This window comes from Chiloscyllium plagiosum, unplaced genomic scaffold, assembly GCF_037043375.1.
Source record: "Chiloscyllium plagiosum isolate Xiang-an unplaced genomic scaffold, Cpla_swu_hap1 HiC_scaffold_18, whole genome shotgun sequence".
NCBI classification, from domain to species: domain Eukaryota; kingdom Metazoa; phylum Chordata; class Chondrichthyes; order Orectolobiformes; family Hemiscylliidae; genus Chiloscyllium; species Chiloscyllium plagiosum.
In genome coordinates, this window is record NW_028270156.1 from 16,758,402 (window position 1) to 16,785,392 (window position 26,991).

Here is a 26,991-nt window from a genome sequence, read left to right on the forward strand (position 1 = left end):
CATACCTTATCTATGCCTCATCCATGCCACCTAATTCCATGCAGTCACAACACAGCTCCCACATCCTTCTTGCTGACCAATGCTTCGATGCCAACTCCCTTGGTCCATTATCCACTCTATTCTCATCTAGCACTTCTCATAGCGACAAATATTTATTTTTACTGGTTACATAAGAATGTAACAAGAACGTAACAAGTAAGAACAGGAGTAGGCCATCCGGCCTGTCGAGCCTGTTTTACCATTCGATACAATCATGGCTGATCTTTTCATGGACTCAGCTCCACCTACCCGCCCACTCATCATAACCCTTAATTCCTTTACTGTTCCAAAAATCAACCTATCTTTGCCTTAAAAACATTCAATAAGGTAGCCTCAACCTCAGATTAAGATTGCGAGAGTCATGAAAAATGACCAATGGACACTGCCTCCTGACTGCAGGTGCAAGAGAAACTGGAATGAAAATACAATAATCGAAACTCCAGAAATATTGAAAAAAAGATACAAATTATAACTTGGTTTTATTGGGTTCTATCGGCACCAGCCAATATCTTGTTAAGAGTCACATGGATCTTGACAGATTGTACTGTTATAAGCAAATCTAGGTCTGTCTTAATGAACATCTACAAAGCAATTCTCGAGATGGCTGACAGAGAACAGTCGGGGGTAGGAATTTTACCCTCCCTGAATTCATGGCACAGATGCCAAATTGTAATGCCCTGGCTTGGATTAGCTACCTCAACATGAGGTACTATGGCATACCGGCACAGTGGTTAGCATTGCTGTCTCAGTGCCAGGGACACAAGTTCAGTCCCAGTTTTGGGTTGCTCTCTGTGTGGAATTTGCATGTTACTCCCTGTGTCTGCATGGGTCTCCACTGAGTGCTTCAGTTTCCTCCCACAATTAAAAGATGTGCAGGTGAGATGGATTGATCATGCTAAAAATTGCCCTGTAGTGTGCAAGTTATATGAGTTAGCCATGGTAAAAACCCCATGCAAAGTTATGGGAATAGAGATAGGGGGAGGGGGTCTGGGCAGGAGCTCTTCAGAGGGCGAGTACAGACTTGATGGGCTGAATGGCTTCTTTTTGCACTGCAGGGATTCTGCGATTCTAAGATGCAACCTTGTTGGCCTGTTTGGGTCAGTTATTCTCTGGGAAAAACTGAGCTATTTTTATATAAAGCCGCAATATAAAGGTAAATCTCGCTGGTGTAGGATGTCATTAATTAGACCTTTTCCTGATTCTTGAGCTCAGATATCATTTGTGGCACACTTTCTGGAATCATTGACTGACAATGATGCAGTGAGTCCTAGTGAACAATGGATTAATGGTATACAGATACAGTGTCTCAAATCCAGTTGTCCAAAAACCAAGTTAAAATAACTCCACAGAGGCTGGTACCCCATCACCAAGTCATCCTTTATTTAAATGTGGAGAGTCCTTGACACTGATCCAGCTCCCTCAGAGCCAGCTCTCAGAGTAAACAGGATGTCAGACACTGATTAACAGATTAACAGCCTCAATCCAGGGAACTCATATTCCGTGAAGTCCACCCAGCTAATCTTGTTTATAACCATCACACAAGTTGTCCAAAAATACAGACATTTTTAGAAGGTGCCAATTTAGAATATGATAGCCAATTTTAATTGAGTAAAATAGGGAAGAAAGATCTCCCTGGACAATTTAGTTTAGTGTTATAATGGTATGATATAGGTCCAAACTAGCTGTTTGCTACACCACTGGTGTGCTGGTCTAATCCTGTGCTGAGCACCTCTTAACCCCAATCCAAAATCCAGCAGGATCCAAAATCTGACACTGCCTTAATTCCAAGGTTGTTAATTTTGAGACACTTAACCTTAACCAGTGAGATTAAGAACTGAGAAAGAAACAGCAAGCAAGACAAAGCAGAATGAAATAGAATTATCAATTACACAGTCAGAAATAAAGGGAGAAAAAGAAAAATGGATTGAGAGAAAGGAAAGAAAAGGGGCAGAAATTCAAAGTAAGAAATGATCTAAAATTTTAAATCTAAAAACCTTTGCAACAAACTTATTATACACAACCACGAGATGCACCTGAATTATTCACTTTCTGGGCCAGAGTTGACATAGTTTTAACAATTATTGTGTTACTAAAAAGGTTCTTACAATGTTAATTATGAGCCCTAACTTTTTGTGGTGAGTTTAATGGGCAATTTAATGCATAAATTTAGCAAGTTATGTGTGAGAAGTACAATGGCCTAAATTGATCAGCAAGTTTTAGATTCACAGATTTTGATAAATCTTTTCTTTAATACATCATTACTCTTCCAAGAAGATTTGTTTCTCTGGGTTATTTTTGGGTTAAATTTCTGGCCATATTTTCATGGTGAAGGTCATAAAAAGTTCATAACTAGAAGAATGTCTAAATTCCAAAAGGTAATCTACAAATAATTTAGCTTAAATTTGTACAGTAAGAACATTGAAAAAAGATAATTGACAACCCCTAAATACACAGCTAAGTAAAAGGAAATTAGTAGCATAAGGTTTTAAAAGTCAGAATTTCAATTAAATGATTTCAGATTAAGAATAATGTGCACTTATATACTCAAATCCAACTCTTGCTTTAAATGATCCTTTTTTCCATTTTAGAATCTTTCCACTCTGTGCATCATTTCTCTATGAAGAGGACTAATTCCAATTGTGCTTTTAAATTGACTAATTGTGCATATCAAAGTCTCAGTTCTGGTCAGTTCTCAGGAATGAAGCCAAGTGGCAGCCAGGTGCTTCCTCACGGAAATGAAGGGTCTTAGACACCATATCATCTCAAGTCACACATGCATTTTCTAAAAACTAGGGGAAAATACAAGAGGACTGAGAAGCAAAATTGAAAAACAAATGTTAAATCTAGGGTCGCTGAGAACTACAACACAGTGACAGGCTCAGCAGGCAAGTCACATTTGTCAAGATATAGATTTACAATGACAATTCCTTCTGCTATACAAATGCTTCCTAAATAAGGAGGAAGGGTGAGTTGCAAAAGAAATCAATTTCAACATTGGCACCAGCAAAGCATTATTTGTACACCCTCAAAGCAAGAGGAGGAAAATGATCAGTTTTGCTGGTTAAATTGGCGCAGGGAAGGTTTTCTTCAAAATCCTGTATTTTTACAGAAACATGAGGAATAAAAAAGAAAATCAAACATATTCACAGGATAAGTAACTGAAAAAAACTCTGTGTCCTGGTCTCTCAGTCCTCCAGACAACTATATTCTCTCTATTCTGAATCATAAGTCACACACAGTCTGCCACTGACACAGTTACCTCTCCAATGCATCATGATCACCCACACTGTCACACACCCACACAACATTGTTACTCACTTGAAGTTACTTATGCCCGAACTCACCCAATCACACAATGTACTTAAACATTAATTATCCCCACCACTCACATATTTATGTTAGTCGTTCATCACTGTATAGTCACTATTTAAGAAGCAAAATACAAAAAAGAAGATAGCAATCTAAGAAGATTTTTGCTTAACTATTTTCAATATTCCTATTGTGAATACAGGCCATAATTACTTCTTGATTTTAAGTCAATAAAATTATCCAGAACATACTGTTACAGTCCTTTTATACCGACAACAAATCAACCCATTTATTTTATTTGTTTCATCTATGTTAATTGTGTTGGTTTTGTTTTCTTCAACTTAGAGAAGCCTTCAGACTGGCTTACTGAATATCAAAAGCATAACTGTAGCTTTTGCCTTTGGTTTCAGTATCAAAAGCCACAGCAAAGATTGTAAAAATTTAAAACATGTGGATGTTGTGTTTTTTTTTACATCCAAGAGACAAAATTTCTACAGATCAGAACAGTTTCCAGGAAAAATTCCATGCTACAGAAGAATTTCAAAATCAAGAATCTACCCTCTGCAATAGTTCTAATAAGTCACATTTATGTTTTCTTGCAGGCAATTCTAGCCAGCAATTTTTAGTGTCTTGAAAAGAAACACAGCTGGAATCAAACATTCTGTATCCGTCTGGAATACTTCCTTTTCAGGAGTGAATGAACTGTTAAGGCATACTGTGATGAGCAAACCTACACACAAAGCATTCACTTATTGAGGAGGTGTACCTTAAACCCTGTAAACACATTGGCAGAAGTGTTACTCGGGTGGGATTTACAGTTGCTATTTGTTGGAAACAGAAAAATTGCTAATATACATCAATAAATTATACCATTAAACAGTTTTGTCATACATCAATGTCATTGGTGAATATGCTATTAAATTAATAGAATTGACTTGCCTCAGAATTAAAATATTAATATGCTGCAGGACTGAGACGTGATTGCATGAAATACATTTCTAAAATGTTCCTATTGCATCAAACAATATCCAAAGCGAAACATGTCTGAATTTTCTTTCCGCATGAGAAAAGTGTGACTACACTTGCAAAGACCTGTCTACATCAGGAAGTAAATACTTCAAAAAAAAATCAAAGAACTACGGATGCAGTTTTTATTAGAAACACAAACAGAAATGGCTGGAAAAACTCAGCAGTTCTGGCAGCATCTGTGGCGAGAAAGCAATATTAACATTTCAGGTCTTTAGAACTAAAGTACAAAAGTAAGTACTTCCCCTGTTTTCATTCTTACATGGCTTAGCTGTGGAATGAATGCAGGGATCTGTCTGATAAGTCTATTGCTGTTCTGCATTAAGCAAAATAAAAGGTTGATCTCTATTCATGAAAGGCACATTTGATTCCCTTCAACTTTGGTTATTTGTGGTATGTACTGTACGTCAGTAGACTTTGTCATATAATGCCTGAAACATTGGACAGAATGTACTGAACAAGATAGGATCATGCACTTAAAAACATATTTCATTTGTTATATTACCTCTGTTGGATTTTGAAAGACAAATCTTCCATCAGCTGCAGCTTGTTCATTTGGTAGCCAGTGTGTTCCAGCAACATTTGCTGAAGAATTCCTGTGAACTAGAAGTAAATGTCACACTACATTTCAAAATGCAAATATTACAAACACAAAATGCTCCTTTACATTCTAAATCAGCACTGTCTACTCTAAGTACACTAAAGATACAAGGGAGTCACATCAATGCAACATATCAAATATCAAATGTTTACACACACTCACCCAAGAAGATGTATGTTCCAACAAGATTACATTTCCATTTAGGAAATTGATCTATTTTCACCCAGTCTCATATTAAAGATTCTAACAAGAATATTTTTCTTCAAAAAAGGCATCAAGCCAACTATTTTGATATCAATAACTTGTTCTTATCTCAATAGGCATATTCAACTACTTCTTCTGTAGCAGAACATAGTCAGTCAAAATAATTTTGTGACATCTTCCTCAAATGACCTCTTACCCACAAACCATCCACACCACCAAATCCACTGAGGAAAGAAAACAATTTTTTTTTTTAAAAAAAGAATTCTCTCAAAAAGCGACAAAAGAAATGTGTGCTTCTTTGGATAGGATGTCAGATCTCGCAACTCCTGACACTAATTCATGAATCAAAGCAAAAATGACTGTTTCAGACACAATAGTGTTTGGTTCGTAGACACAAACAATGAGCAGCAACAATTGTTCCAAAAATTTGATTTGCCAAGTCTGTCATTGGTGTTGCTAAGCACTTGGTGCCCTCATCTGGACATGTATTGTAACCATGCAACTGAGCAAATATGAGGAACATTTATGGCTTTAATCACAGCGACCACCAAAATGGTACAGGGATTATTATGGGTTCTAGAAAGAAACAAGTAATTAATGCATCGTTTTCTCTTTCTTAAACGAGCCTTGAATAAATGACAGTTCGCAATTATAAAGTGCCTTTTAAAATCAAAACATACATTTTATGAAAGTCCCACACTAACAGAAGAAACATCACATCATGCTGTGTAAGCTGATGATCTATCTCATAAGTAGTTGACCTTTTATGATTCTGTTAAATAATATAAGCACATATTCACAAGCTATAGCAGAATTTGTATTGCAACTTTTAGTTTTTCAAATACTTAACATTGACACAAAACAAAATCACAAAATAGGTGAAATTTCAAATACTGGAAGTAGGATACGTGAAACATAATGTTGAAAATATACAGCATGTTCATCACCATCTGAAGTGATGGGTCAGAAATTCAGCCTTAGACATTGTCCGAACTGATAAAATATTGCTAGCAAATGGTTGAGTGATTGGGTAAGATGGAACAACATTCCTAAAAACATTATACTGTGGATCAGGCTAATTTAGATCTGGTCGTGTGCAATGAGGCAGGTTTCAATAAATTATCTCAGGTTAAAGTACCCCCTAGCAAACAATGACCACAACATGGTAGAATTTGCATTCAATTTGAGCAGGAGAAACTTGGGTCAGAAACAACTGCCCTAAAAATAATTAAAGGTAATTTCAAAGGATGAGGGCAGAGCTGGCTGGAGGTTATTGGGAAGGAGTTTAGCAGCCAAGGCAGTTGAGGAACAATGGCAGACATTTAAGAAAATACTTGATGACTCATAGCAAAGTTCCATCTCTGTGAGAAAGAAGGATTCTAGGTAGGTAATAAGCCAACCATGATTAATCAGGGAAGTTAATTATAGCATCAAATTAATTTTTTTTTTAAAAATATGGCACAAATTAATGGTAAGCCAGAAGATTTGGGAATTTTTTCTAAATCCATGAAAGAGGGCCAAAACAAGAGGGAGAAAATAAAATAAGATCAAGATGGACAGCAAGAGCTTCTTGAAATGGATGAAAAAAAAAAGGCCAAAGTAAACATTAGAAAATGAGGCTGGGTAAATAATAATGGGGAACCAGGAAATAGCAGAGGAGTTGAATAAATACTTTGCCTCAGACCTTATAGTAGAAAACACAAGTGCATTCCAAAAGTACTAAAAGATCAAAGGCAAAATGGAGTAAAGAAATAAAACCACCACTGGTGGAAAAGGTATTAGGGAAACTAATCTGGCTAAAGACCAACACGTCCTCTGGACCTGATGGGATGCATCCTAGGATAGTAAATAAATTAGCTACAGAGACAGTGGATGCACTGATAGTAATCTTCAAGAATATTTAGATTCTGGGAAGTTGCTAGAGTCTATTATAAAAGATTAATGGCAAAGCATTTAGCAATACATATTATAGTCAAGCACAGTCAACATGGATTATTGAAAGGGAAATCATGCCTTACATATGTATTAGAAATTTTGAGGATGTAACAAGCAGGAGAAATAAAAGGGAAGCAGGGGATGTAATATATTTGGATTTTTGGAGGATATCTGATAAAAGTTCCACATATTCAGTTATATAATAAGAGCCAAATGTCTTAGGGAAAATATATTGTATTGAGGATTGGTTAACGATTAGAAGACAGACAGTTGTGAGAAAGGGGTCATTTTCAGATTGTCAACTTGTGACTAAAGGAGTGCCAAAGGGATCAGTGCAATACTCAAGGAAAGATATACTGTCATTAGAGGCACTCCAGAGAAGACAGCTTGAGAAGGTTGGGCCTGTACTCACTGGAGTTTGGAAGAATGAGAAGCGATATTATCAGAATGCACAACATTATTAGAAAGCTTGACAGAATAGATGCTGAAAGGTTTTTCTTCATGAAAGAGTCTAGGACTAGAGGCCATAATCTCAAAGTAAGGAGTCACCCATTTAAGACAGAGATAAGGAGGAATTTCTTCTTTCACAGTATAGTCAACCTGTGGAATTCCTTACCACACAGAGCAGTAGAGGTGTCAGAAAGGACACACAAGGTTGAGACAGACAGATTTTTAAGAAGGGATTTAAGGGTTATGTTAAAGTGGAGTTGAGGATTATCAGATTAGCCATGATCTCATTGAATGGCACCTTCTGCTGTAACATCTTATGGTCTGAGATGGAAGCATCATAGAATCATACAGCATGGAAACAGATTTTTCAGTCCAAATAGTCCACACCGACCATCTTCCCAAACTAAACTAGTCCCACTTGTCTGCATTTGGTCCATATCCCTTCAAATCTTTCCTATTCATGTACTTATCCAAATGTCTTTTTAACGTTGCAGCTTTACATATTGATAAAGAAAATTTTCTTAAACACATTTAACAAACTCAGATTAGTGAGGATGCGGTCTAAAACATTTTTCCCTCTTGTTGGTTTCTTCACTACCAACTGCAGACCCTGTCCAAAAGCAATGTCCCTTAGGTCTTGCCAGCTTGGTCTTCCAACTGCTCATGATGATGGTTACTAAAGTCCTTCACCCAGAGTATATTCTGCAGTCTGGTCATCTTCAGTGTTTTCACCAAGTGGTGAGGAGAATTGATGCATTAGCTGTCTGCTATTTAGCAGGAGGTTTCCTTGCCCATGTTTGACCTGATACCATTAGACTTTATGGACTTCTCAGCCAATGTTGAGGGCTCCCAGGACAACTCCCTATTAACTGTAAACCAGTATGCTGCCACCTCTGGTGGACCTGTCCTAACAGTGGGACTGGAAATACCTATGGATGGTGCTCATGGTTCTAGGACATTGTAATGTATGCCTCCACAAGTATGGTTATGTCAAGCTTTTGTGAGACCGCACTCCCAATTTTGGCACAAGCCCCCAGTTATTGAGGGAGGTCTTTGCAGTGTCATAGAATCCTTACAGTGCAGAAAGAGGCCATTCCAACCTTCCAAGGAGCACTCCACCCAGACCCAGTTCTCTGCCATATGCAGTCACCCCACATTTACCCTAGCTAATCCACCTAGCATAGACATCACAAAACACTATTGATTATTTCAGCATGGCCAATCCACTTAACTGTGGACTTTGGGAGAAAACCAGAGCAGCCGGTGAAAACCCAGGCAGATAGGAGGAGAATGTGCAAACTCCACACAGACAGTTGCCCGAGGGTGGAGTCAAACCTAGGTTCCTGTCTCTGTGAGGGAGCAGTGCTAACCACGGAGCCACTGTACTGCCCCATGTCAACAGAATTGAGTGTGCCATTGCTTTTTCCAATGCCTAGGTAGATGATTGATGATCCATCTGCTATCATTCCTTTTCACAGATCTTGTGATGGTTAGGTGGTTCGTGTTTTGGTGGACCATTTCAGAAAACAGTTAAGAATCAACCACATTGCTGTGGTGTTGGATTCAAGGTGGAAGGTGAGGATGGCAGATTCTCCTTTCTAAAATATATCAGTGAACCAGACCAGAATAGATAATGGTATCATCATCATCACCAACATGCCTTTCAAGATTTATTAACTGAATTTCACATTTCCCTATTGGCCTGTGATCCATTAGCCTGGGTCTCTAGGTTACTCACTCAGGAAGGTTACCATTATGTCACCATCACCACATTGTAGTTGCTATAGGAAGGATAGAAAAGGCTGCTAAATAGGAGAGGAGTGGCGTTTTTGAATAAGGAAAACATTACTACTATAATTAAAAAGAATATTTCTGAGGGATCATCTGGTGAAATTATATGGGTAAAAGTTAGAAATAAGAAAGGGATGATCACCTTGATGGGATTGTACTACAGGTCCCCCAATGGCCAGAGAGAAATTGAGGTGGAAATATTTTAAAATAATAGGGTTGTTATAGTAGGGGTTTTAATTTTCCAAATACTGACTGGGACTGTCATAGTGTAAAAGTCTTGAAGTATAACAGCATTAGTAGCAGTGACCACTGCACATTCCTTGAGACAAAGTCCTGTCTTCAGCCAGAGGCGCCAAGTAAACAATCCAACCCCAGCATTAAAGGAGCCACGCTTCAGCCAATTCAATTCATACCATGTTAAAAGGCAGAAGGCACTGGATACTTGATCTAGGTGTAAAATCTGGAATCCTGACAACATTTTGACAATAGTACCACAGACTGTACTTCACAACTAGCCATCCCCTTAGCCAAGCTGTTCCAGTAATAGCTACAGCACAGGCATCTACCCAGAAATGTTGAAAATTACCCAATATGTCCACAAGGGCAGCAGATACACAGGAACACCACGACCTGTAAGTTCATTTCCAAGCCACACACTATCTTAACTTGGAAGCGTATCACTGAACTTTCATTGTCACTGAGTCAAAATACTGGAACTCCCTCTCTAACAGCACTCTGGGTGCACTTTCACCACATGAACTGCAGTAGTTCAAGAAGGTGGCTCACCTACACCTTTTTAAGGGCAATTTGGAATTGGCAATAAATGCTCGCTTTCTCCAGCAACACTCACATCCTGTCAACGAATGAAAAAAAAAACCTTGAAACTACAGGATAAATGTTCACATTTCCAATACCAAACTTAAATGGGAGAAAGAATACAAAACTATGGTCAATTATCTCTCTATGGAAAAATTAAAAGTGATTTATTCCAGACTACCTTCTATCAGAGAGCTGGAAAAGAACACTTTTGTGGGAGGCTCAAGAAAGAGGGAAACAAAATCTTCAAAACACGATGATTTGACATACAATTGTTGTGCTGAATAATTTCAAGCATGCTTGAAAATTGAGAAACTAAGTATACTCTTTTGATAAAATGTTCTATTTTCCTTATGTTGGAGAAATTCTATTGACTCTGCAGAAGATTTGTTGATGTGTCATTTGGACCTGTGAATGCTGCTTTCATGTCAATTTTCGCTAAACAAGACACTTGATAGCATTTATATGGTCCAAAAAGCAACAAAAAAAATAGTTGCGACAGCACAAACCATGTAAAACGATACTAATATCAAAACTTTAGTAAAATCATTAATTATTTGAGTAATAAAACCCATCAAAACATATAAAAGAGACCTAAGGGGAAACTTTTTCACGTAGAGGGTGGTATGTGTATGGCAATGAGCTGCCAGGGGAAGTGGTGGAGGCTGGTACAATTGAAAATTTAAGAGGCATTTGGATGGGTATATGAATAGGAAGGGTTTGGAGGGATATGGGCCGGGTGCTGGCAGGTGGGACTAGATTGGGTTGGGATATCTTGTCGGCATGGACGGGGTTGGACCAAAGGGTCTGTTCCTGTGCCGTACGTCTCTATGACTCTATATACCGTACATACTAGAGGAATAGTCAACACCCTAATTTTGGCCAAATAATCTGAAATTATGCATATATATTGTGTAAACGTCGACCCTAGTTCTTCACAGATAACAGATCAACACTCATGAGTCAGTGTGCAGGCCGTCATGTTCCATTCCAGCTTTCCAGTCTGCCAGTTGTTCTGCTCCACACCCAGTCCGCTGGCTGTCGTGTTCCACTCTGGGTATTCAGAATTACCACAATTCATTGTTTTTTAAAGAGATCAGTTGGGCTGTGCTAATGATACGGTATGAATTTTGACAGGCATGAATTTCAGCCCCTCAAAAGTAATATCCATGTAATAGTTGACCCCATAAATTTAACCTTAAAAAGTAGTCAAAAGAATTCAACTATTACTTGAGTATATACGGTACTTTTTCTGAGCAACTTGTACAAGGGAAATGTCCCATCACTTGTCATAAATTGGGAATTTTAGTCGCAAATTTGCTTCAGTCATTCTTTCGCCCCCTCAGTTCTTATCTGTTATCTTTGATCAGGAAGGCTGTATGTTCCATCCTGTGCATATTGTCACACATCAATGCCTCAAATCATTCTGGACAAGTTCTGCCCTCAAGCAAAGAGAGAATTATGGAGAGAAGTGGAAAGGAAGTGGACTCCTGTTCCTCTGGTGATCCAAACAAGACTAGTAAACTCAATTGATAAAGCACAATTCCAATGCTATTTGACGCTGAGATGCAATTTTGGATGTCCTAATTCAGAATTTGTTACACTAACACTGTACTGCCAGGCTGCATAACCCACAGTAAACAGCTGTATCACAATCCTCAAGCACTGTGAACCTAAGTTTCCAAAGCAGCAGCTCAAAATGTATATTATTATTATTGTTCCATATCTGTCATTTTAAAGCATTAAAATGAACTGATGAAACACCATCTCATGGAGTATATGAGCAGATAAGAACAGTGGTTTCATAAACATAGAAAACAGAAAACAGGAGCAAGAATAGGCCATTTGGACCTTTGAGCCTGCTCCACCTTCAATATGATCCCAAGTCAGCACCTGCTCCCACTTTCTCCCCATGTCTCTTGATCACTTTAGGCCAAAGAACCATATTTAACTCTTTCTTGAAAACATTCAATGTTATTGCCTCAATTGCTTTCTGTGGCAGAGAATTCCACAGGCTCACTACCCTCTGGGCAAATTTTTTTTTGTCATTGAAACAAGCAAAACACTAGGCAAAAATTGCACTCTCCAGTTTATGTTGGTAAACCATAGGTCTTTTATTCTAAAGATGTAAACACATTTTTAGATTTCCCCATGACCGTGGTAATTTTGCATCAGAAATAAACCCATCATCTCTAAAATAGATGATGATTAGTTTTAAAGTTCTGTACCTTGAAGTGATCTTACTGTGGTCTTACTGTGGTTTGCCCATGCACCTTGCACCCTTGCCCGCTGTCTTTTGTCTGCCATGATGCTTGTAAATCTCACTTCTTCACTGCCATAACACACTGAAAAGAAAAAGAACTTGAGTTCAGGCTTCAGGCCAACAACCTACAATTACATAGCTGCATCACTCTAGTGAAATATCCCACTGCATTTCAAAGACAATTTGATATCAAACCACAAAAGAATTTAGGAGAGGTTCCAATCTACCACTGCTGGAGTGTCTAAAATCAGGACTGAACAAGAGGCCAGAAAAGGAGAAGTGAAAAGGATTGCAGGACTACAGGTAGTTACAGGAATGTAGAGAGTCACCATCAGAGAAGAATACTTGAAGGAAAATTGTAGAAATGAAGTTGTGTCAAATCAGTGGTAATGCCCATCAGTGAGCACGGGGTAATTAGTGAATGGGACTTTGTACAACCCAGGATATGGGCAACAGTTTTGGAATAATTTCAAATTTATGGAGCTTGAAGGTGGACAATCTAGCACTGGAAATGTTAAAGCCTGGAGGAATGAAGATCTAGACAAGGTTTACAACTATAATTGAAATCAGGGATGAGCCAGGGATGGAACTAGACGATGGTATGAGGGTGAAAATAGGTGGTCCTGGCTACATAGAGGATGTTGTTGTTGGATACTCATCAAGGCCAAATAGGAGACCAAGTCACAAACAGCATCAAAGAGTAGCTAGATTGAGAGATACAGTTGGTGACGAAGGAACAGTTTATGGCACGCACTGAAAATAATATGCAGTGACCAGTCTGCAATCCACTATCCATTTTTCCACACGTTCATCATTGATATTGCATCTCACTGTGGAAGCTAATTAGGACGTGACTTCTATCAAGCATAAAATTTAACAGAGGTATGGCAGAAATGGGTCTGAATTACAAAATGGATAGGGGATTAAATGATTCCATTTTGCTTGCAAGAAAATCCAAAAAGTGAAAGACTTTCAAATGTTGAACCTTTGCTTATAAATGTTTAGATTCCCTACAGTATGGAAACAGGCCATTTGACCCAACAACTCCACACTGACCCTCTGAAGAGTAACCCCCCACCCACCCATTCCCCTACATTTACCCCTGACGAATGCACCTAACACTATGGGCAATTTAGCGTGGCCAATTCACCTGACCTGCATATCTTTGGCCTGTGGGAGGAAACTGGAGCACCTGGAGGAAACCCACACAGACACAGGGAGAATGTGCAAACTCCACAGACAGTTGCCCGAGGCAGAAATTGAACCCGGGTCCCTGGCGCTGTGAGGCAGCAGTGCTAACCACTGAGCCACCATGCCGCCCCAAAGAACAGATGAATGCCAAACACAAGAGTCTGATTCAGGGTAGACCATTTAGGATAGAGATGAGGAGAAACTTCTTCACCCAGTGAGTGGTGGCTGTGTGGAATGCTCTGCCCCAGAGGGCAGTGGAGGCCCAGTCTCTGGATTCATTTAAGAAAGAGTTGATAGAGCTCTCAAGGATAGTGGAATCAAGGATTATGGAGATAAGATAGGAACAGGATACTGATTAAGGATGATCAGCAATGATCATATTGAATGGTGGTGCAGGCTCGAAGGGCAGAATGGCCTACTCCTGCACCTATTGTCTATTGATTCTATAGATTGGCAAAAGTTTCCTTTGTGCGATGATAATCCAACTGAAGTACAGCTTTTTTGCACCCAGTAGATTTTCATGGCAAGGTTTCCTAAAATCCTCGCCATGAAAATCTACTAAAATTGGTCTCTACACTGGTTAACACTAAGTTTATTTTCCAGACTTTGAAAACTGAATGGATCAGCAGTTGTATGCTTACTCTGCAATAAACAACAACTAAAGAACAAGGGATCTTTCTTAAGGAGTGTTCTTAACCACAAGACTTCCTGCAGCCTGTCACACAGGCAACAAGTATTGCTTATGCAGTACACCAAGATAAAGGATATTTTACTGTGTCCAGAGGAACAGGCAGAAATCATTGAATTTGGATCTTGGGTCTCAGGGCTGTAAGTGCACCATTTGTGGCTGGACACATCTATTGAAGATAAGCTTTCATAGAAAACAGAAAAATGTGTGTTAAAATGGGTCATTTTATGTTCAGGGTCTTCCAAGGTGCTTAGCAGCCAAGAACATTACGTCAGGAACACATTATTGTTAGTGAAGCAAATGGGTTAGACAATTTGCATGCAATGGGAATCCAGAAATGAAACACAAATTAATAATGTAATGATCTGATTTCAGTTTGATGTTGGCTTGAATATCATTTTTCAAGTAGTCCCATATGATTGTCTACATTCATGTGTGTGGCACATGGGAACATGGTTTAACATAACAAGGGCCAGTATCAATGGAAGACTTGCACTTATATAGCACTTTTTATCACAAGTCTTAAAGTGCTTCACAATCAAGTACTTTCACTGGGAGGACATCATGTTGTCACGCAGGAAACACAACAGGCAATTCTCACACTGCAAATCCTTCAAACAACAAGATAAGGTCCAGACGATCTGTTTTCATGATGGTGAATGAGGGGCAAATATCAAACAGGGCACCGGGCACAACATTCCTCTTATGGAAAATAGTGCTGTGGAATTTTTTTTTACATCGACTCACCAGCTTGGGTTCCAACAGACTGAGTCAGCCTGAGGCGGCAGCTGGTGAATCGAGTTTGTGGCAGTGCTGAGACCAAGGATGTGCTGACTCAATGGGCCAAATGGCCTCCTTGTTCTCTGGAGGAATTCTATATTTTTCTGACAGGTTGCTGGGAGTGGGGCACCACCCTGGTTATTCTGTTGCTATGGGACTGTTGCTCAGGAATTGCCCAGTTGCAGATGGGCTCTCTGGTCAAGAAGGGATTGCCGTGGTTGTTAAGAACATTTCTCTGGTTCTCATAGAATCCCTACAGTGTGGAAACAGGCCATTTGGGCCAACCAGTCCACACCGACCCTCCAAACAGTAACCCACCCATACCCATTCCCCTACCCTACTACTGTAAGTTTACCCCGACTAATGCACTTAACCTAGACATCCCTGAACACTATGAGTAATTTAGCACGGTCAATTAACCTAACCTGCACATCTTTGGACTGTGGGAGGAAACCGGAGCACCTGGAGGAAAACCACGCAGACACAGGATAATGTGCAAACTCCACACAGACAAACACCCAAGACTGGAATTGACCCCGGGTCCCTGGTGCTGTGAGGGCACAGTGCTAACCAATGAGCCACCATGCCACCCCAAGGCAGTTGCTAAGGGTAATTCCCTGGTTGTTAAGGGGATCTCTCCAGCTTTTAAGGGAGTCTCTCCAGTTGCTAAGGGAGATTATCTGGTTGCAAAAGGAATCTCTCCAATTGAGAAGGGGGATCTCTTTGGTTGTTTTGAGCATGTAGGTCTGCCTGGTTGCTATGGGGGTTCCCCAGGAACAAAGGGGATCTCTCTGCAATTCTCGCAGTTTCTAAAGTGGTTTGTCTGGTTGCAATAGATCCCCTGGAGTCTCGAAGGTTTCCTTTGCGATTCTCCCGGTAGTTCACAGGTCTGTCTGGTAAAGGGGATTTCCCTGGTTGTTAACAAGTTGACAGTTTGCCGGGTGTAGGGGAGGCCCACCCTGGTTTGCTCAGGGGGATTTCACCCGGTTGCTAATGGGGTGAGACAGGTTGCCAGATGTGGGGGAGGGATCACCCTGGTTGATAAGTGGGTTGTTCATTTGCTAAAAGGTCTCTCCGGTTGCTAAGGGGGCCATTTTGGTTGCGAAGGGATTCCCCAGCTCCAAATGGGCTGTCTGGTTGCTAGGGAGATTCCCCGATTGATAAGGGGATCTCTCCAGCTGTTAAAAGGGTCTCTCCGGTTGCTATGGAGATCCCCAGCTGCTAAGGAGGTCACATTAGTTGCTGTGGGAATTCACAGTTGTTAAGGGGGTCTCTGCGGTCGCTATGGGGATTTCGGTTGTTAAGGGGGTCTCTGCAGTTGCTATGGGGATTCCTAGATGTTATGCAGGTATGTATGGTTGCTTTAAGGATTGCCAATTGTTAAGGGGGTTTGTGCAGTTGCTATAGGGAATTCCATTTAAGGGGGTCTCTATGGTTGCTATGGGGATTCCTGGCCCTTAAGAGGGTCTCTGTCATTGCTATGGGAATTCTGAGTTGTTAACAGGGTCTTTCCAGTGGCTATGGGGATTCCCGTGTGTTAAGCAGGTCTCTGCAGTTGCTATGGAGATTCCCTGTTTTTAGGTGGGTCTCCGCAGTTGCTATGGGAATTCCCGGTTGTTAAGGGGGTCTCTGCGAATGCTATGGAGATTCCCGGTCATTAATGGGGTCTCTGCAGTTGCTATGGGGATTCCCGGTTGTTAAGGGCATTTCAGCAGTTGCTATGGGGAATCCCGGTTTTTAGAGGGGGGGGTGTCTGCAGTTGCTATGGGGATTCCCAGTTGTTAAGGAGGTCTGTGGTTGCTATGGGGATTCCCTGTTAAGTGAGTCTCTGCAGTTGCTATGGGGATTCCCGGTTGTTAAGTGGGTCTCTGCAATTGCTTTGGAAATTCCCAGCTGTTAAGGGGTCTCTGCAGTTGCTATGGGGATTCCTAGTTGTTAAGGGGGTCTCTGCAGTTGCTATGGAAATTCCCAGTTGTTAAGGGGGTCTCTGCAGTTGCTATGGGGATTCCTAGTTGTTAAGGAGGTATGTATGATTGCTATAAGGATTGCCAATTATTAAGGGGGTTTGTTCAGTTGCTATAGGGAATTCCATTTAAGGGGGTCTCTATGGTTGCTATGGGGATTCCTGGCCCTTAAGAGGGTCTCTGTCATTGCTATGGGAATTCCGAGTTGTTAACAGGGTCTTTCCAGTGGCTATGGGGATTCCTGGTTGTTGGGGGGTCTCTGCGGTTGCTATGAGGGTTCCTGGTTGCTATGGGGCATTGCTCCGCTCGCGCTCCCACCTCAGACCCTGATTTCCGGTCGTCTCACGCTTTCAGGTTCCGGTCGGTGTCCGCCGGGAAAGCAGCTCCGGAGGATTGTACAGGGTCCTTTCTTCGGTTCCGGCCCCGCGGACAGAGGGCGGAGAACACTCTCCCGGGAATCTGTCGCCTTTTAGAGCCACGAAGCTCCAGCCTGGGCCCCGTGGCCTTGGGACATGGCGCCGGCAAGATAGAGACAGAGGGAGTGAGGCACTTAGTGAGGAATAAAGGCCCCAGAGCCCAGGGGAACAGCCAATTAGAGCTCTTCAGGTAACACCCCCAATCCCCAAAAATAATACATAACCTCGAAATTACTCCAGTATCCTTCATCTGTATAAGGAAAAGGGCGGTCTCATAGGGCCACAGAGAAAGGGGCAGGACATAGAGAGATGGAAGGAGAGAGAGAGAGAGAGAGGAATGGGAGAGGTGATGGAGAGAGAAAGGAATGGGAAATGTGATGGAGGGAGAGAGGAATGGGAGAAGTGATGAAGTGGGAGAGAGAGGAATGGGAGATGTGGTGGAGGGAGAGAGAGAGGAATGGGAGAAGTGATTGAGAGAGATATAGGAATACGAGATGTGGTAGAGAGAGAGAGAGGAATGGGAGATGTGTTAGAGGGGGAGAGAGAGGAATGGGAGATGTGGTGGGAGGGAGAGAGGAAGGGGAGATGTGGAAGGAGAGAGAGAAATGGGAGATGTAATGGAGGTAGAGAGAGGAATGGGAGATGTGGAGTGGGAGAAAAAGGAATGGGAGATGTGATGGAGGGAGAGAGGAATGTTAGACGTGATGGAGTGGCAGAAAGGAATGGGAGATCTGGAGGGTCAGAGGAATGAAAGATGTGGATGGAGGGAGAGAGGAATTGGAGAGGTGGTGGAGGGAGAGAGAGGAATTGGAGATGTGTTGGAGGGAGAGAGGTGGATCAGAGATGTGCAGGGAGAGAGAGGAATGGGAAATGTGATGGACGGATGGAGAGAGGAATGGGAGAGAGGGAGGGAAAGAGAAAGGAATGGGAGATGTGGAGGGAGAGAGAGGGATGGGAGATGTGATGGAGGGAGAAAGAGGAATGGGAGATGTGATGAAGGAAGAGAGAGAGGAATGGGAGATGTGATGGAGGGAGAGAGAGGAATGGGAGATGTGATGGGAGAGGGGAATGTGAGAATTTTCGGAGAGAGAGAGGAATGGGAGATGTGATGGAGGGAAAGAGAGGAATAGGAGATGTGGTGGAGGGAGAGAGAGGGGAATGGGAGATGTGGAGAGAGAGAGAGAGGAATGGGAGATGTGGTGGAGAGAGAGAGAGAAATGGGAGATATGGTGGAGGGAGAGGGGAATGGGAGAAGTGATGGAGAGAGAGAGGAATGGATGACGTGGAGGGAGAGAGGGGAATCGGAGATGTGGTGGAGGGAGAAAGGCGGATCGGAGATGTGCAGGGAGAGAGAGGAATGGGAAATGTGATGGACGGAGGGAGAGTGGAATCGGAGAGAGGGAGGGAAAGAGAAAGGAATGGGAGATGTGGAAGGAGAGAGAGGAATAGGAGATGTGATGGAGGGAGAAAGAGGAATGGGAGATGTGATGGAGGGAGAGAGAGAGGAATAGGAGATGTGATGGAGGGAGAGAGAGGAATAGGAGATGTGGTGGAGGGAGAGAGAGGGGAATGGGAGATGTGATGGAGAGAGAGTGAGGGGAATGGGAGATGTGATGGAGGGAGCGAGGAATGGGAGATGTGGTGGAGGAATGGGAGATATGGTGGAAGGAGAGAGACAGGAATGGGAGATGTGGTGGAGGGAGAGGGAGGAATGGGAGATGTGGTGGAGGGAGAGAGAGAAATGGGAGATGTGATGGAGGGAGAGAGAAATGGGAGATGTGGAGGGAGAGAGGAATGGGAGATGTGGTGGAAGGAGAGGGAGAGATGTGATGTAGGGAGAGAGGAATGGGAGATGTGGATGGAGGGAGAGAGGAATGGGAGATGTGGATGGAGGGAGAGAGGAATGGGAGATGTGGATGGAGGGAGAGAGGAATGGGAGATGTGGAGGGAGGGAGAGGAATGGGAGATGTGGAGGGAGGGAGGGAGAGGAATGGGAGATGGGGAAGGAGAGAGAGAAATGGGAGATGTGGATGGTGGGAGAGAGGAATGGGAGATGTGGAGGGAGGGAGAGGAATGGGAGATGTGATGGAGGTAGAGAGAGAGGAATGGGAGATGTGGAGGGAGAGAGAAAGGAATGGGAGATGTGATGGAGGGAGAGAGGAATGTTAGATGTGATGGAGTGGGAGAAAGGAATGGGAGATCTGGTGGGTCAGAGGAATGAAAGATGTGGATGGAGGGAGAGAGGAATGGGAGAGGTGATGGAGGGAGAGAGAGGAATTGGAGATGTGATGGAGGGAGAGAGGTGGATCGGAGATGTGCAGGGAGAGAGAGAGGAATGGGAAATGTGATGGACGGATGGAGAGAGGAATGGGAGAGAGGGAGGGAAAGAGAAAGGAATGGGAGATGTGGAGGGAGAGAGAGGGATGGGAGATGTGATGGAGGGAGAGAGAGGGATGGGAGATGTGATGGAGGGAGAGAGAGGAATGGGAGATGTGGAGGGAGAGAGAATGGAATGGGAGATGTGATGGAGGGAGAGAGGAATGTTAGACGTGATGGAGTGGGAGAAAGGAATGGGAGATCTGGTGGGTCAGAGGAATGAAAGATGTGGATGGAGGAAGAGAGGAATGGGAGAGGTGAAGGGAGAGAGGAATTGGAGATGTGATGGATGCAGAGAGAGGAATGGGAGATGTGATGGAGGGAGAGAGAGGAATGGATGACGTGGAGGGAGAGAGGGGAATCGGAGATGTGGTGGAGGGAGAAAGGCGGATCGGAGATGTGCAGGGAGAGAGAGGAATGGGAAATGTGATGGACGGAGGGAGAGTGGAATCGGAGAGAGGGAGGGACAGAGAAAGGAATGGGAGATGTGGAAGGAGAGAGAGGAATAGGAGATGTGATGGAGGGAGAAAGAGGAATGGGAGATGTGATGGAGGGAGAGAGAGAGGAATAGGAGATGTGATGGAGGGAGAGAGAGGAATAGGAGATGTGGTGGAGGGAGAGAAGGGAATGGGAGATGTGATGGAGAGAGAGTGAGGGGAATGGGAGATGTGATGGAGGGAGCGAGGAATGGGAGATGTGGTGGAGGAATGGGAGATATGGTGGAAGGAGAGAGACAGGAATGGGAGATGTGGTGGAGGGAGAGGGAGGAATGGGAGATGTGGTGGAGGGAGAGAGAGAAATGGGAGATGTGATGGAGGGAGAGAGAAATGGGAGATGTGGAGGGAGAGAGGAATGGGAGATGTGGTGGAAGGAGAGGGAGAGATGTGATGGAGGGAGAGAGGAATGGGAGATGTGGTGGAAGGAGAGGGAGAGATGTGATGTAGGGAGAGAGGAATGGGAGATGTGGATGGAGGGAGAGAGGAATGGGAGATGTGGATGGAGGGAGAGAGGAATGGGAGATGTGGATGGAGGGATAGAGGAATGGGAGATGTGGAGGGAGGGAGAGGAATGGGAGATGTGGAGGGAGGGAGGGAGAGGAATGGGAGATGTGGAGGGAGGGAGAGGAATGGGAGATGTGGAAGGAGAGAGAGAGAAATGGGAGATGTGATGGAGGTAGAGAGAGAGGAATGGGAGATGTGGAGGGAGAGAGAAAGGAATGGGAGATGTGATGGAGGGAGAGAGGAATGTTAGACGTGATGGAGTGGGAGAAAGGAATGGGAGATCTGGTGGGTCAGAGGAATGAAAGATGTGGACGGAGGGAGAGAGGAATGGGAGAGGTGATGGAGGGAGAGAGAGGAATTGGTGATGTGATGGAGGGAGAGAGGAATGGGAGATGTGGAGGGAGGGAGAGGAATGGGAGATGTGGAGGGAGGGAGGGAGGGAGAGGAATGGGAGATGTGGAAGGAGAGAGAGAGAAATGGGAGATGTGGATGGAGGGAGAGAGGAATGGGAGATGTGGAGGGAGGGAGAGGAATGGGAGATGTGGAAGGAGAGAGAGAGAAATGGGAGATGTGATGGAGGGAGAGAGGAATGTTAGACGTGATGGAGTGGGAGAAAGGAATGGGAGATGTGGAGGGTCAGAGGAATGAAAGATGTGGATGGAGGGAGAGAGGAATGGGAGAGGTGGAGGGAGAGAGGAATTGGAGATGTGATGGATGCAGAGAGAGGAATGGGAGATGTGATGGAGGGAGAGAGAGGAATCGGGGATGTGGAGGGAGAGAGAGGAATGGGAGATGTGGAGGGAGAGAGAAAGGAATGGGAGATGTGATGGAGGGAGAGAGGAATGTTAGACGTAATGGAGTGGGAGAAAGGAATGGGAGATCTGGTGGGTCAGAGGAATGAAAGATGTGGATGGAGGGAGAGAGGAATGGGAGAGGTGGTGGAGGGAGAGAGAGGAATTGGAGATGTGATGGAGGGAGAGAGGTGGATCGGAGATGTGCAGGGAGAGAGAGAGGAATGGGAAATGTGATGGACGGATGGAGAGAGGAATGGGAGAGAGGGAGGGAAAGAGAAAGGAATGGGAGATGTGGAGGGAGAGCGAGGGATGGGAGATGTGATGGAGGGAGAGAGAGGGATGGGAGATGTGATGGAGGGAGAGAGAGGAATGGGAGACGTGATGGAGGGAGAGAGAGGAATGGGAGACGTGATGGAGGGAGAGAGGAATGGGAGATGTAGTGGAGGGAGCGAGGAATGGGAGATGTGGTGGAGGAATGGGAGATATGGTGGAAGGAGAGAGACAGGAATGGGAGATGTGGAGGGAGAGAGAGTGAGAGAGAGAAATGGAAGATGTAATGGAGGGAGAGAGGGAAGAATGGCAGAAGTGATGGAGAGAGAGGAATGGGAGATGTGATGGAGGGAGAGAGGAATGGGAGATGTGGTGGAGGGAGGGAGAGAGGAATGGGAGATGTGGTGGAAGGAGAGGGAGAGATGTGATGGAGGGAGAGAGGAATGTTAGACGTGATGGAGTGGGAGAAAGGAATGGGAGATGTGGAGGGTCAGAGGCATGAAAGATGTGGATGGAGGGAGAGAGGAATGGGAGATGTGATGGATGCAGAGAGAGGAATGGGAGATGTGATGGAGGGAGAGAGAGGAATCGGGGATGTGGAGGGAGAGAGAGGAATGGGAGATGTGGAGGGAGAAAGAAAGGAACGGGAGATGTGGTGGAGGGAGTGAGCGAGAGGAATGGGAGATGTAATGGAGGGAGAGAGGGAGGAATGGGAGAAGTCATGGAGAGAGAGGAATGGGAGATGTGATGGAGGGAGAGAGGAATGGGAGGTGGTGGAGGGAGAGAGAGGAGTGAAAGATGTGGCGGGAGAGAGAAATGGGAGATGTGGTGAAGGGAGGGAAAGTGGAAAGGGAGATGTGGAGAGAGAGAGGAATGGGAGATGTGGTGGAGAGAGAGAGAGGAATGGGAGATGTGGTGGAGAGAGAGAGAGGAATGGGAGATATGATGGAGGGAGAGGGGAATGGGATAAGTGAGGGAGAGAGGGGAATCGGAGATGTGGAGGGAGAAAGGTGGATCGGAGATGTGCAGGGAGAGAGAGGAATGGGAAATGTGATGGACGGAGGGAGAGAGGAATCGGAGAGAGGGAGGGAAAGAGAAAGGAATGGGAGATGTGATGGAGGGAGAGAGGAATGGGAGATGTGGATGGAGGGAGAAAGAGGAATGGGAGATGTGGATGGAGGGAGAGAGGAATGGGAGATGTGGAGGGAGGGAGAGAGGAATGGGAGATGTGGAGGGAGGGAGAGGAATGGGAGATGTGGAAGGAGAGAGAGAGAAATGGGAGATGTGATGGAGGTAGAGAGAGAGAGGAATGGGAGATGTGGAGGAAGAGAGAGAAAGGAATGGGAGATGTGATGGAGGGAGAGAGGAATGTTAGACGTGATGGAGTGAAGGGTCAGAGGAATGAAAGATGTGGCTGGAGGGAGAGAGGAATTGGAGAGGTGGTGGAGGGAAAGAGAGGAATTGGAGATGTGATGGAGGGAGAGAGGTGGATCGGAGATGTGCAGGGAGAGAGAGGAATGGGAAATGTGATGGACGGATAGAGAGAGGAATGGGAGAGAGGGAGGGAAAGAGAAAGGAATGGGAGATGTGGAGGGAGAGAGAGGAATACGAGATGTGGTGGAGGGAGAGAGAGGGGAATGGGAGAAGTGATGGAGAGAGAGAGAGGAATGGATGACGAGGGAGAGGGGAATCGGAGATGTGGTGGAGGGAGAAAGGTGGATCGGAGATGTACAGGGAGAGAGAGGAATGGGAAATGTGATGGACGGAGGGAGAGAGGAATCGGAGAGAGGGAGGGAAAGAGAAAGGAATGGGAGATGTGGAAGGAGAGAGAGGAATGGGAGATGTGATGGAGGGAGAGAGAGAGGAATGGGAGATGTGATGGAGGGAGAGAGAGGAATGGGAAATGTGATGGAGGGAGAGAGAGGAATGGGAGATGTGGTGGAGGGAGAGAGAGGGGAATGGGAGATGTGATGGAGAGAGAGTGAGGGGAATGGGAGATGTGATGGAGGGAGCGAGGAATGGGAGATGTGGAGGGAGGGAGGGAGAGGAATGGGAGATGTGGAAGGAGAGAGAGAAATGGGAGATGTGTGGAGGAATAGGAGATATGGTGGAAGGAGAGAGACAGGAATGGGATATGTGATGGAAGGAAAGAGGAATAGGAGATGTGATGGAGGGAGAGAGAGGGGAATGGGAGATGTGGTGGAGAGAGAGAGAGAGGAATGGGAGATGTGGTGGAGGGAGGGAGAGGAATGGGAGATGTGGAAGGAGAGAGAGAAATGGGAGATGTGTGGAGGAATAGGAGATATGGTGGAAGGAGAGAGACAGGAATGGGATATGTGATGGAAGGAAAGAGGAATAGGAGATGTGGTGGAGGGAGAGAGAGGGGAATGGGAGATGTGGTGGAGAGAAAGAGAGAGGAATGGGAGATGTGATGGAGGGAGAGAGAGAGGAATGGGAGATGTGATGGAGGGAGAGAGAGGAATGGGAGATGTGGTGGAGGGAAAGAGAGGGGAATGGGAGATGTGATGGAGAGAGAGTGAGGGGAATGGGAGATGTGATGGAGGGAGCGAGGAATGGGAGATGTGGAGGGAGGGAGGGAGAGGAATGGGAGATGTGGAAGGAGAGAGAGAAATGGGAGATGTGTGGAGGAATAGGAGATATGGTGGAAGGAGAGAGACAGGAATGGGATATGTGATGGAAGGAAAGAGGAATAGGAGATGTGATGGAGGGAGAGAGAGGGGAATGGGAGATGTGGTGGAGAGAGAGAGAGAGGAATGGGAGATGTGGTGGAGGGAGGGAGAGAGGAATGGGAGATGTTGAGGGAGGGGGAGGAATGGGAGATGTGGAAGGAGAGAGAGAAATGGGAGATGTGATGGAGGTAGAGAGAGAGAGGAATGGGAGATGTGGAGGGAGAGAGGAATTGGAGATGTGATGGAGGGAGAGAGGTGGATCGGAAATGTACAGGGAGAGAGAGGAATGGGAAATGTGATGGATGGATGGAGAGAGGAATGGGAGAGAGGGAGGGAAAGAGAAAGGAATGGGAGATGTGGAGGGAGAGAGAGGGATGGGAGATGTGATGGAGGGAGAGAGAGGAATGGGAGATGTGATGGAGGGAGAGAGAGAGGAATGGGAGATGTGATGGAGGGAGAGAGGAATGTGAGATGTGGTGGAGGAAGAGAGAGGGGAATGGGAGATGTGATGGAGAGAGAGTGAGGGGAATGGGAGATGTGATGGAGGGAGCGAGGAATGGGAGATGTGGTGGAGGGAGGGAGAGAGGAATGGGAGATGTGGAGGGAGGGAGAGGAATGGGAGATGTGGAAGGAGAGAGAGAAATGGGAGATGTGTGGAGGAATATGTGATATGGTGGAAGGAGAGAGACAGGAATGGGAGATGTGGTGGAGGGAGAGGGAGGAATGGGAAATGTGGTGGAGGGAGGGAGAGAAGAATGGGAGATGTGGTGGAGGGAGGGAGAGAGGAATGGGAGAGGTGGTGGAGGGAGGGAGAGAGGAATGGGAGATGTTGAGGGAGGGGGAGGAATGGGAGATGTGGAAGGAGAGAGAGAGAGGAATGGTAGATGTGATGGAGGTAGAGAGAGAGAGGAATGGGAGATGTGGAGGGAGAGAGGAATTGGAGATGTGATGGAGGGAGAGAGGTGGATCGGAGATGTACAGGGAGAGACAGGAATGGGAAATGTGATGGACGGATGGAGAGAGGAATGGGAAAGAGGGAGGGAAAGAGAAAGGAATGGGAGATGTGGAGGGAGAGAGAGGGATGGGAGATGTGATGGAGGGAGAGAGAGGAATGGGAGATGTGATGGAGGGAGAGAGAGGAATGGGAGATGTGATGGAGGGAGAGAGAGGAATAGGAGATGTGGTGGAGGGAGAGAGAGGGGAATGGGAGATGTGATGGAGAGGGAGTGAGGGGAATGGGAGATGTGATGGAGGGAGAGAGGAATGGGAGATGTAGTGGAGGGAGCGAGGAATGGGAGATGTGGTGGAGGAATGGGAGATATGGTGGAAGGAGAGAGACAGGAATGGGAGATGTGGAGGGAGAGGGAGGAATGGGAGATGTGGAGGGAGAGAGAGAAATGGGAGATGTAAGGGAGGGAGAGAGGGAAGAATGGCAGAAGTGATGGAGAGAGAGGAATGGGAGATGTGATGGAGGGAGAGAGGAATGGGAGATGTGGTGGAAGGAGAGGGAGAGATGTGATGGAGGGAGAGAGGAATGGGAGATGTGGATGGACGGGGAGGGAGGAATGGGAGATGTGGAGGGAGAGAGAGAGAGAAATGGGAGATGTAATGGAGGGAGAGAGGAAAGAATGGCAGAAGTGATGGAGAGAGAGGAATGGGAGATGTTTTGGAGGGAGGGAGAGAGGAATGGGAGATGTGGAAGGAGAGGGAGAGATGTGATGGAGGGAGAGAAGAATGGGAGATGTGGATGGAGGGAGAGAGGACTGGGAGATGTGGAGGGAGGGAGAGAGGAATGGGAGATGTGGAGGGAGGGAGAGGAATGGGTGATATGGAAGGAGAGAGAGAGGAATGGGAGCTGTGGAGGGAGAGAGAAAGGAATGGGAGATGTGATGGAGGGAGAGAGGAATGTTAGACGTTTTGGAGTGGGAGAAAGGAATGGGAGATGTGGAGGGTCAGAGGAATGAAAGATGTGGATGGAGGAAGAAAGGAATGGGAGAGGTGGAGGGAGAGAGGAATTGGAGATGTGATGGACGCAGAGAGAGGAATGGGAGATGTGATGGAGGGAGAGAGAGGAATGGATGACGAGGGAGAGGGGAATCGGTGATGTGGTGGAGGGAGAAAGGTGGATCGGAGATGTACAGGGAGAGAGAGGAATGGGAAATGTGATGGACGGAGGGAGACAGGAATCGGAGAGAGGGAGGGAAAGAGAAAGGAATGGGAGATGTGGAAGGAGAGAGAGGAATGGGAGATGTGATGGAGGGAGAGAGAGAGGAATGGGAGATGTGATGGCGGGACAGAGAGGAATGGGAGATGTGATGGAGGGAGAGAGAGGAATGGGAGATGTGGTGGAGGGAGAGAGAGGGGAATGGGAGATGTGATGGAGAGAG

General features: G+C 44.9%; 1 protein-coding gene and 1 long non-coding RNA gene across 5 annotated transcripts in view; one reads left to right on the top strand and one right to left on the bottom strand.

Moving 5' to 3' along the window:
* alkbh3 (alkB homolog 3, alpha-ketoglutarate dependent dioxygenase) overlaps positions 1-17,657 on the bottom strand; it is a 73,732-nt gene extending 56,075 nt beyond the window's left edge. Inside the window, 3 exon segments of the mRNA XM_043705474.2 lie at positions 4,880-4,977; positions 12,400-12,516; positions 17,376-17,657. Of these exon segments, the coding sequence (XP_043561409.2) occupies positions 4,880-4,977; positions 12,400-12,478 (177 nt within the window). The 5' untranslated portion in view covers positions 12,479-12,516; positions 17,376-17,657.
* The window catches only part of LOC148146856 (uncharacterized), a 60,276-nt gene continuing 50,810 nt past the window's right edge, over positions 17,526-26,991 (top strand). For 2 of the 4 annotated variants that reach the window (XR_015760112.1, XR_015760114.1), the window contains exon 1: positions 17,526-17,663. This is a non-coding gene — a long non-coding RNA (uncharacterized LOC148146856). Of the gene's footprint in view, positions 17,713-26,991 lie in introns of all 4 variants that reach the window. The other 2 variants (XR_015760111.1, XR_015760113.1) reach the window with 2 other exon arrangements.